Below are 12268 nucleotides of genomic sequence, written 5' to 3'. Positions count from 1 at the left end.
TTCTAGACTTCAGATGCTTGGGGAGATATCTTCCCTGCAAATATCCTGTCTATCCATTTAATCTATTTTGTATGGTTCAATGACATCATTTATCATTCTTTAAAACTCTTTGAATACAGGCTCAGTTTGGCCAATTTCCCATGTCAGGAGGGGAATTCGGCCCCAAACTAGGCCTAGGATTGGTATGAAGCTGGTGTTTAGGACTCTATAATGGTGGATGGCAGCAATCATATTGAGATGAGCATTTGAGCTGTGCACATAAAACATAAATAAGCTGTTTCAATATACAACTAAGGACACATGCTTTTTGAGGATGGCATTAGCAAAGTTTATTTGTAACTGACCACAGTCTGCACCTTGCATTCTCCAATCAGTCTACTTTGGTGCTAGGCCACCAAACCAACATTCTTTGAAGACACTGTTGAAGACTGACACCATAAGACCACAAGGCATAGGAGAAGAGATAGGCCATTCGGCCCATGGGGTCTGCTCCATCATGCAACCATGTCTGACCATGTTTCTCAACCCTATTCTTCTGTCATCTCCCTATAACCTTTTATCCCCTTAGCAAACAAGGATAATATCTATCTCTGTCATAAATACAATGCCATGGCTTCCAAGTCCTGAGCGGCAATTCACCACTCACTACCTGAATAAATTCCTCCTTAGCTCAGTTCCAAAGGGTCATACTTTCCCACTGAAGCTGCTCAGGCCCTAGTCTCTCCTACTAGTGGAAACACCTTCCCCTCATCTACAGTAACCAGGTCACTCAGTATTTTGTAAGATTCAATGAGAACTCATTCATCCTTCAAAATGCTGAGAACAAACCCAGAGTCCTCAACCACTTCTCAAATGGATAATCTTTGTAAACCTCTTCTGGATGCCTTCCAATGCCAGCACAGCCTTCCTTAGATATGGAGTCCCAAGCTGCTCATAATATTCCAAATGCTGTCTAGCCAGAGCCTTATACAGTCTCAGCAGGATATCTCTTCTTGCCCTCTTCAAATAAATGCTAACATTGCATTTGCCTTTCTAACTGCCAACTGAACCTGCATGTTAACCTTAAGAGAATCCTGAACTAGGACTCCCATGTTCATAGTTGGCCTTACTCAATTGTAAAAACCGATACCAGCTTCTCCCTCTAAGACTGCATGGTGAATTCTGACATATTATGGTCACTGCCACAAGGGGAACTATCACGTTAATCTTGGTAATCAATTCTGTCTCATTACACATCATCAAATCCAGAATTGTTTGTACCACAAGCTGCTCCCAAAAACCATCTTGTAGACATTCCACAAATTCCTTTTCTTGAAATGTGCTACCAATCTGATATTCCCACGAATCAACCAACTCTTGCTTCAGCTGTGATAACTATGAACCACAATGGGGTCCACCAACTTCCACACCATGCAGTTACACACATTGCCTGGCCTGGCATCTCTATTTTAATTATTTTTTTCTTACTTTGATATTTGAAAGTTTCTCACTGGTCTCTTAGTTTGCACCCTGTAAATATTTTACTTATTTACCTTCAGTCTAAAAGTAACCTCTCATAGGTAGTCAAATTAGTTACCATCACCAACCAGTGAACATACAGTTTACACAGTGATGTCACTGTTTTGTGCTGGGCCCCTGACCCTGGGCTTGTTATCCTGTTTAATAGAAGGTGGTGTTGATGGTAGCCATGAGGTGCCGGTATTGGACTGGGGTGGACAAAGTTAAAAATCAGGGCTTTTGCCCAAAACGTCGATTTTCCTGCTCCACGGATGCTGCCTGACCTGCTATGCTTTTCCAGCACCACTCTGATCTAAACTCTGGTTTCCAGCATCTGCAGTCCTCACTTTTGCAAAGTTAAAAATCACACAACACCAGCTTATAGTCCAACAGGTTTATTTGGTATACTTCCAAATAAACTTGTTGGACTATATTACCTGGTGCTATGTGATTTTTAACTCTGTTTAATAGAAACCTTGTAAACCAAGAGCCAAAAACAAAAGCAAAAAATCATTACTTCCCCTCTGCTCCAAATTCTCATGCTGCCTCTCAATCACCAAATTATATACTCACTCAGGCTGTGTCAAACTCTGGATATGGTCTCTCCTTCCCGATAGTGTGAAACTTACTGAATTCTAAGTTCCTCCAGTCCAGCTGTTGGATACTTCAGCACTTGCACTACATCTGAATTGGAGTGGAATCCACATTCTAGTTCAGGATCACAAACAAAAGTCTTTGCCACTTTTGTAAATTGAAGATCACTGACTAGGGCGGCACTGCTGCTTTACACCAAGTTTGAATCCACCTTAGGGCAATTGTCTGTGAAGAAGTTTGCACATTCTCCACATGCTCGGGTTTCCTCCAGGTGCTGGGTTTCCTCCCACAATCCAAAGACGTGCAGGTTGGGTGAATCAGCTATGCTAAATTGTCTATAGTGGTCCAGGGGTGTGCAGGTTGGGTGGATCAGCCATGCTAAATTGCCTATAGTGGTCCAGGGGTGTGCAGGTTGGGTGGATCAGCCATGGGGAATGGAGGATTACAGGGATAGGGTGGGATGGGGACGGGGATGGGTCAGGATGAAGTGCTCTTTGGAGGATCAATATAAACTCAATGGGCTAAAAGGCCTGCGTCATACTGTAGAGATTCGATGATTCTATGACTTGAAACTCTCTGGAATTTGGAAATCTCACACATTAATCCCTAAATTGTGAATCACCAGAAGTTTGTTATCCTTCAAATATAACTAAACACATTCCGAAGACATCTACAGTCTGACATATAACTGTTTCCTGAGTTTGCAAACACATAACTTTAATGTGTGAATCTTGTATTCTGACAGGTGTCGATATATGCTGCGCCAGATAAGTGGAGTCAGACACATTATGCACTGGAGGCTGCCGTGAAACTCTTGGAGTTTTATGAACATTACTTCAATATCTACTACCCACTTCCAAAGCAGGGTAAATCAAACATTGGGTTTCAGTATAGATATGAAGTAAAATATATTATACAATAAGGTCATGCAAGTTGTAAAGTGTGGGAAAATTGATTGGAAAAGGGCTGAGAGAAATGGGGGGTACTAATCTCATAGGAGTAGAGTAGGTAGAGAGAGAGAGAGACTGTGAAAGAAGAGGTGAAGAATAGAGATTATGGGGGAGGGGAATTGGACAGGCTGAAAATCTAGCAGGTGATAGGTGTGGAGTGGATTTCTTTTGGTTTCTGATCCCTTCACTGAACACACTCTGAAGTACTTAATTGTCTGTTAAGTGCTTTGGGACTTCCTAAAATTAGGCAAAATATGACCAAACAGCAAATTCTTTATTTCAGTGAATTAGTTCAGTGAGCAATGTTTTGAATTAAGTGATGCCAAAATAAATGTAAATTGTTGAATCTAAATTCTCTTTCAGGTCTTATACTGTGACATTGTAATTGTTATTGATACGATAAATGATTGAGAAAGCACATTAAGAAGTAATACAATGAGAAATTTATTTTTTAGATTTAGTTGCAATTCCAGACTTTCAGTCAGGAGCCATGGAGAACTGGGGTTTAACGACTTACAGGGAAACATCTCTACTGTATCACCCTGAAACGTCCTCTGCATCAGATAAACTGTGGATTACCATGGTGATAGGTCATGAACTGGCTCACCAGGTACTGTCTGTCTCTTATAATGTACATTTTACTTTGGCCTGAGATTCATGAGTCTCTTGCATGTTAGTTGACTTTATACTCCTAATTAACAAAGACCTGTGCCTCGTGCATAATGGTTGATAAAAGTCATTGTGTAAATGGAACTACAGCTCCATTATAAATATTAATTATCTGTTAATCAAAATCAACAACAGGCTCGTGTGAAAGACTATTGGTTTAGACCACAGCTTTACTATCCACTGGTTCAGTTTTCATCCACTATTTTGGCATTAAACATGTAAAACGTGTTCCAGGAAGGTACTTACAAAAATGATGAACTGGTTTCATGTAAAAAGTTCAGATTTGACACCATCTTTGTTATGTTATTAAATGTACTTTATTTGTGGTCATAGCTTTCTTGATAGCATTTGTACCTCTGACCCAGATATTTGAGTTCAATTCCCACACTAGTACTTGAACACACAAATCTAGGCTTGCATTCCAGTGCAATTCTGATTGAATACTGAACTTCGGGCATATTATCTTTTCAGTTGAGATGTCAATCTGAGGCCTTGTCTGCCCTGTCAGGTAAAGGTCCCATGGCATTATTTTAAAGGAGAGTAGGCAAGCTTTCCCCATTGTCTGGGCTTCTGTTGATGTCCAGGCCTTACCACAATGTATTATTTGGTATTATCACCTAGCAATTTGTGGAAACTTTCACAGTGCAAAATATATTTTCCACATTGCAACAGTTACTTCACTTCAGAAGTATTTCATGAGCTTTTATGTGACCTATCCTTATTAAAGTTATCATATGCGTTCAAGTTTTTCTTTATATCTTACGGTCTGAATATTTTAAGCATTTTTAAGATCATTCTCCTCTAATTTATTTTTATATATCTATTGTAATATGAGATAATTCCCAGTCTCCTGAAAGTACTAGATTTGTAGAATCTCTTTACATTTACTAGCTAAATGAATGGTAAAGTCACTATTTTCTAACCAGGCAATAGGGTTGCTCTCCTATTAGTGAGAGACAACTAGTGATGGCAGTCACTGTGTGTTCTGTTGGATCTATTTCTCCAAGGCCACCCAATGCAGCCAAGTACTTGCATGTTGGAGCTACCACACTAATGAGAACATAGACAGATCACTCCATCTTTTACTCTAGCCTACTGAAGGTCTCTGACAGGTCTGAGTGATGTCCCTCTGCCTCTCCCTGCAGTTTAACCTGGTCACATATGGCTGAGACCAGAGGCACGACTTCTACAAGGGGCTGAGAGGGAGCCAGTCTCCAGCAGGACCCAAGTGTCAGAGTCATCTAGTGTTTCTCCCTCTGCCAACTGTGGGCATCTGTCAATGAGAAGGAAAAGCGCTGGAGAGGAAGGGTCAGTACTTGAGAGCTGGATGGAAGCTCTTGAGTGCACATCATACTTGCAATGCTAAATCTTGCAAGCTATGACACTTTGCGAGGTATCTGTGCACTGGCAGAGTTGGATTGAGGAGGAGGATGCAGCAGCACTGAACTGGATTATGATCTTGGACCACACTGGATGAGTCCGATGAGAGAGCCTACTAGTTGGGTAACCCAGGAAAAGGATCTGCCTTCTACTTGTGACCCCACCCAGCATCAGCAGGAGGGCAGCATTGGAGAACCTAGGAGCTAGTTTGGAATTCTTATGGGGATTCTTTAGGATTCTAGGGGCAGGCACCACAGGGCAAGCTCAGGTTTGCAGTGAGTGAAGTACTGTCCAACTGGCATTTAGGCATGGCACCAGAACCTTCAATCATTGAAGGTCCCATCAGTGACAAGAACTTTCAGCTTGCTCAAACATAATGCATCAAATGATTTATGCTACATCTCACTTGTGTAGGTGATGAGCTGAGAAGCATGTGATTGCAGAAAATAACATATTCCATGCATTAAGGGATATGAAGACATCCATTGCACTTAATTTCATACATTCCTTTAAAAATGTAACATTTAGGCATATGGCCCAAGCAATAACTCTGACGTAGGAAGAGAGGAGGGGAAAGAATCCCAGAAGTAAGGATTTTTACTGAATTTTAAACAAACTCATGTTGAAATATTTTCAACAATTTTCATGTTAACGGTCATCCATAGTAGTAGGCTGCTTCTGTGTAGGGTACAAAAACAGTCAGGAAGTAAATTAGTTAGTTTTCGATAAGGAGGTCAAATAGAACTTGGAATCTTTGGGGTTTGAACTGGTGGGAGGGACGGGGGAGACATCAGGATCTTCAAGATTTGGGTCACAAGGTTGTGGAGAGAATGGAGTATTAGGTTTGGGTTTGTGGGGTTGGGAAGTGACTTGGCTTTTAAGTTTTGAAAGAGGTTGGGGGTCTGTGGGGTTTGAATTGGTGGGGCTGGGAGTTAGAGAGAAATCAGCATCTTTAGGGTTAGCTTATAAGGGAGAGTGGGGAGGTGAACAAGAGAGTTCAGTTGATTGCTGGAGAAACATTCCTACTCCCTGGCCCACAAGCAGTGCAATAAAATCAGTTAGATGATAGATTGTGAGCTTCATGCCTCCTTCCATCTGCTGGATTTCCCAAATGCTTAGGAATCCTGGCATTCAGCTGCTAAAAATAAAGAAAGAATTAAAATGGAGACTAGTAGCCTCCTTAAAATATTTAGTTACCAGAGTGGATTGCTCATGAACTCCTGTCATCAATCCAACTAACTTCCTTAAAAACAAGTAGAAGGAATGGGATCAGGTTTCTCAGATGTTGTTTAATAAAGATGCAGCATATTTAAAGTTGCCTAGCTATAGAATATAGATTCGGTGGTCCCTGTTTGAATCAAAATGTGATGACATTTCTGTGAGCCCTTCACTTTAAGGAAACCATTTTCAAATTAGAGCCTGTATTTGATTATGCCATAACCATTATCAGATGGGTATATAGTCCTGAAAAAAACCATTGTATTTCACTTCTGAAACTAGAAAAGGGATGATAGAAATATTAGTGAATATCTATCTTTCCAGTGGAGATTTTCAGGAAATCATTTCAATAATTATTGAATTCAAAATGACAAAAAAGTTCATTGGATCCCTAATGAATATCATGTTTTTCTTTAGTGGTTTGGTAACTTGGTAACCATGGAGTGGTGGAATGACATCTGGCTGAATGAAGGATTTGCCAGGTACATGGAGTTTGTCTCTGTCGATTCCACTTATCCAGAGCTACAAGTTGTGAGTAAACGTTTCTAGCTCTTGGTTTGTGAGTAAACCTTTCTCACTATTGGTGACTTCATTGCAGGATATATAACTGTTTAATTCTTTTAATACTTCCTCTTTACAGGATGATTATTTTTTGAACACATGTTTTGGAGCAATGGGAAGAGATTCAATGAATTCATCACGCCCCATATCCACACCTGCAGAAAATCCAACTCAGATAAAGGAAATGTTTGATACTGTCTCTTATGATAAGGTATTTGTGGCACTTACTTGAATGTGTTGTTTAATGTCACAGACTTTGAAACAATGTTGGCTTATTGCTGTTCTTTGTTAACATTATTAATTGTTGACGGTGAAGTTAACATTCTCACAGACATTGTTGGATAGATGTGCACTAAATCCTACATATGGTACAACTTCAACATTTAAGAGGCATTTGGATGGGTATATGAATAGGAAGGGTTTTGGAGGGATATGGGCCGGGTGCTGGCAGGTGGGACTAGATTGGGTTGGGATATCTGGTCAGCATGGTCGGGTTGGACCGAAGGGTCTGTTTCCATACTGTACATCTCTATGACTCTAATATCACATCAAAAATGTTCATATGTAATTTTTATTTATTAAGAGTATCAGATCAATATTTTCCTTCTCATCATTCTAAAATGAACACATTGGAAAAGAAGGACCAAGTTATCATTTATGTCTTAAACTTTATAAGATACTTGAATTAGGTCACCTTTATCTTACATGCTCAAGTAATAATTGCAGCTAAGGCAAATTATTCACAGCAGAATCACAGTACAGCACTGAGTAGATTAATTCATTGCAATGTCCAGAGTACGCAAGGATGAAGTTCAATACAAAGTTGCATAATTTAACTGACTTGATTTAATGGTACAGTAGAATGCTTAACTATCCACCATCAGTCATTAGCACCTAAATAAGGAACACTTGTAATTTGAGTTTTTCATTAATAATTAAGAATCTTCGGTCTTTACAGTTTGGTATTTTTGATAGACTCCAGTATCTAGATTCTGATAATAGGCGGATAAAATGTGCACTTCACTTTTTAGAATAGATTGTATACATCAGTTTTGTGTTGTTTGCTCGCCCCTGGAATCTTTGGATGCATGATTGGTGACTGTCTCAAACTATTTATTTTCCCTAGCACTCTTCCTAATGTAGTCAATCTTTCAATTAACAACAAACAATTTGTGATAAACAAGAGATTGTAAATGTACTGTTCACAGTGGAAGATAGTCTTCATGTATTACAAGGAAATTCTAGTTTGAATACAGCCTGTAAACTTACCAATAAATCTTGGTTGTAATATAGGTCACTTTCTCCGTGTTCAAAGACTTAAGCTGTTAAACTAGCAGTTTGATACATTAAATTTTCTCTGTGGTGTGTTATACTTTATTTTTCTCATTCTTCAATTTAAACTGCCTGGAAAACAAAATTCTGTAGTGTTCCACTGTAAGCACCACATCTCTAGGTTCTAACCTTGGAAGACAATACAGCTTAACTTTGGAAATAATGCATCTTCCTCCTGACCCTTATAAATCAAGTGATGAAACAAAGAACAAAGCCAAGGGAAGGGACCCTGGATTTTGAACTATCTTAAAAAAACATATTCCTAGTCAGTCAGTTGGCAATAATAGTACTGGCAGTTTGTATACCAAGTGAAAGCAAACATGAAAGCAACTCAAATGATACAGGTGAGGACCCAGCAAGAGCTGCAGATTGTAGTCTATGGCTAGACACCTGAAGAGAGCGGTTTTAAAAGAAAACTATCTCCTAGTACTATCAAATAGCTTTTATTCACCAGTGCCATTCAGCTCCGAATCTCATTCAGATTTGGTCCAAGGAAAAGAGCTGAACTCCAGAGGCAAGATGAAAGTGGCATGAGAGTGGCTTGACTGAGAGTGGCATCAAGGAGCCCCAGTAAAACTGGAGTCAATATGAAACAGAGGAAGATGTTAAACAGGTTGAAGTCAAACTTAGCTCAAGGGGAAGATAATTGTGATTGCTGAAGGTCAGTCATCTCATCTCCAGGACAACTCTACAAGAGCTCCTCACATTAGTATCTTGGTCCCTATCATCTCTAGCTCTTCATCAATGGCCTTCCAGCATAAGGTGCCTGCTGATGATTAACCAATGTTCAGCACCATTTACAACTCCTCAGATGTTGAAGTAGTCTGTGTTCAAATGCAGCAAGGCCTGGGCAACATTCCCCTGATAAATGGCAAGCAACATGTACAGCTCAAGTGTCAGGCAGTGACCATGGTCCAGCAAAACAGGAATCCAACTGTTACTCATTCATACTCATTGGCATTACCAATGCTGAATCCTCTGGTACCATCATCCTGGGGGTTACTATTAGAGTCATAGAGATGTACAGCATGGAAACAGACCCTTCGGTCCAACTTGTTCATGCCAACCAGATATCTCAACCCAATCTAGTCCCACCTGCCAGCACCAGGATTTGGAAGCGAGCATAAGAGGTACAGTTAGTAAGTTTGCAGATGACACCAAAATTGGAGGTGTAGTGGACAGCGAAGAAGGTTACGTCAGATTACAACAGGATCTTGACCAGATAGGCCAATGGGCTGAGAAGTGGCAGATGGAGTTTAATTCAGATAAATGTGAGGTGCTGCATTTTGGGAAAGCAACTCTTAGCAGGACTTATACACTTAATGGTAAGGTCCTAGGGAGTGTTGCTGAACAAAGAGACCTTGGAGTGCAGTTTTATAGCTCCTTGAAAGTGGAGTCGCAGGTAGATAGGATAGTGAGAAAGGTGTTTGGTATGCTTTCCTTTATTGGTCAGAGTATTGAGTACAGGAGTTGGGAGGCCATATTGCGGCTGTACAGGACATTGGTTAGGCCACTGTTGGAATATTGCGTGCAATTCTGGTCTCCTTCCTATCGGAAAGATGTTGTGAAACTTAAAAGTGTTCAGAAAGATTTACAAGGATGTTGCCAGGGTTGGAGGAATTGAGGTATAGGGAGAGGCTGAACAGGCTGGGGCTGTTTTCCCTGGAGCGTCGGAGGCTGAGGGGTGACCTTATAGAGGTTTACAAAATTATGAGGGGCATGGATAGGATAAGTGGACCAAGTCTTTTCCCTGGGGTGGGAGAGTCCAGAACTAGAGGGCATAGGTTTAGGGTGAGCGGGGAAAGATATAAAAGAGACCTAAGGGGCAACTTTTTCACGCAGAGGGTGGTACGTGTATGGAATGAGCTGCCAGAGGAAGTGGTGGGGGGTGGTACAATTGCAACATTTAAAAGGCATTTGGATGGGTATATGAATAGGGAGGATTTGGAGGGATATGGGCCGAGTGCTGGCAGGTGGGACTAGATTGGTTTGGGATATCTGGTCGTCATGGACGGGTTGGAACAAAGGGTCTGTTTCCATGCTGTACATCTCTATGACTGTATGATTTTATGCAATTTCAAAGGGCAAGATGCTGGCCCAGCCAGTGACACTGATATCCCATGAACAATTTTTTCAATCTAAAGAACTCCACTTGTCTTCTTTTAATATTTTCTCCATCCTCATTCAATAATTTCTTATTAGTTCTTTTCTCCACCCAACTTAGCCTTAGGACCTTTTTTAAGCACCAGTTTTAATTCTGTTTCCCAATGCTGCAAGCTTCGCATGAATAATTCACTATTGACCAGATGTAACATGTTAGTGCATGCATTTTCATTTCAAGACTCCAACTGACACAGCTTAGAATGTTGTTTAATTTCATGAAGCAGTTTTGTCACAATGCTTCATGATACAGTTTAATTGATATGCTGTTACTTGTTTTATTTACTGTGAGGTTGAAAACTTGAAAGTGCACTTTCTTTGTCTTTGACAGTGTATTTTCTTTGGCATTCAGTGTAAACTTGTGCATAAAATTTTTCTTTGCAATTTTATTGATTAATGTCTGCAAATCTTCATTTGTTGATAGAAGCAAAGTGTCATCATCATTGTGGATATTGTTGATACTGTTTCCTCCTTTCTTGTATCTTTCATCCCTTCAATTCCTGTACGAATTTACTCACTGCTGGGCAGAGACAGTTTGGTGAGGGAACAAAACCTTATCTAACCCTTCTTTTGATCACTTTCCAAGAGTTAAACGTTTTCCCCAGTTCCAGCTTTACTGCCTAATTCTGGTAAACATTCGTGATGAAGCTTTGTATTGATGCTGATGTCTTCAGAATTTTCATAAGTTGATTACATCAAATTGAAATGCAAAATTAAGTTCAATCTTAAGGACCTTCATGTTTGACCTTGTAGTGCAGGTAAGTAGCATATATCATCTCTACCTATTTAAAGGGTGTGTGCATGTATACATTACGTGTAACTCACATTTTGTGTCTTTTTAAATGTAGGGAGCTTGTATTTTGCACATGTTGAGAAATTTTCTAACAGAGGAGGTATTTCAAAGAGGTTTAGTTCATTATCTACGAAAATACAGCTACAGAAATGCCAAAAATGAAGACTTGTGGAACAGTATGGCCAATGTAAGAGTTTTTTCTATTGCCTGAAAGTTGGATTATGTATTTGTTTAATACGACATCATTCTGTTAATTGTTTCACTATCTTTAAATTATTTCCAATGCTTTTGGAAATAATGAAGATTACAGTAATTTGTGGCAACGTATCATTCAATTCAGAAATTATAGGATTGTATTAATATTTTTCTTAATGGTTAACACCAGCATTTTTAAATGGAGCTGGTTGCCATCTCTTTTCTGTTCTATTTTTCTGCACTGTTTGAATTGATTTCTTATTGATTAATTTTGTTTGGAGTTTTACTCCAGATGTTTTTCTGAGGCTTAAAAAAGAGATTTGTTTTTAAACTTGTTCCTTAGATAAGGATATCACGGACTAGGCCAGCATTTATTGCCCATCCCTAAGTGTTAAGAGTCAACCACATTGCTGTGGATCTGGAGTCACATGTAGGCTAGACCAGGTAAAGATTGCAGATTTCCTTCCCTAAAGGGTATTAGTGAACCAGATGGGTTTTCTTCCAATAATCAATATTGGTTTTAGAATTTTTTCATTTAATTGAACTCAAATTCCATCATCTACCGTGGCAGAATTGGAACCCAGGTCCCCAAAATATTGTCTGGGTCTCCAGATTAATAGTCCAACAATAACATCACTATGCCATCAATTCGCCTACATTATTATTTTCCTTTCAAACTAGAAAGCATCTCTTATAAGCCTGTTACTCAGGTTACTGTAATGATTTCAGAAATTAAATAAAACAATCTCCTCATTATTGCTCGTCAGGCATTGGTTGTGTTATGCACCATCATGTGATCATTCCTGACTTTGGAAAAGAGTAAAATAAACCCACCACGCTAAACATAGTTGAAGCAATGACCTTGTAAACAGATTTATTGAACAAAAATAGATCACTGTGACGCATTTCAAATTTGCAG

The 12268-nt window shown here is 39.6% G+C and overlaps 1 protein-coding gene across 1 annotated transcript in view; it reads left to right on the top strand.

Moving 5' to 3' along the window:
• The window catches only part of erap2 (endoplasmic reticulum aminopeptidase 2), a 74133-nt gene that overhangs the window by 36009 nt on the left and 25856 nt on the right, over positions 1-12268 (top strand). Inside the window, exons 5-9 of the mRNA XM_087999002.1 lie at positions 2837-2957; positions 3497-3651; positions 6726-6839; positions 6949-7080; positions 11210-11341. Coding sequence (XP_087855128.1) covers positions 2837-2957; positions 3497-3651; positions 6726-6839; positions 6949-7080; positions 11210-11341 — 654 coding nt within the window. The remainder of the gene's footprint in view (positions 1-2836; positions 2958-3496; positions 3652-6725; positions 6840-6948; positions 7081-11209; positions 11342-12268) is intronic.

The sequence above is a fragment of the Chiloscyllium plagiosum genome, unplaced genomic scaffold, assembly GCF_037043375.1.
Source record: "Chiloscyllium plagiosum isolate Xiang-an unplaced genomic scaffold, Cpla_swu_hap1 HiC_scaffold_2, whole genome shotgun sequence".
Taxonomy (NCBI): domain Eukaryota; kingdom Metazoa; phylum Chordata; class Chondrichthyes; order Orectolobiformes; family Hemiscylliidae; genus Chiloscyllium; species Chiloscyllium plagiosum.
Note: the sequence above shows the minus strand (reverse complement) of the source record. Positions and strands in the feature narration are given on the sequence as shown.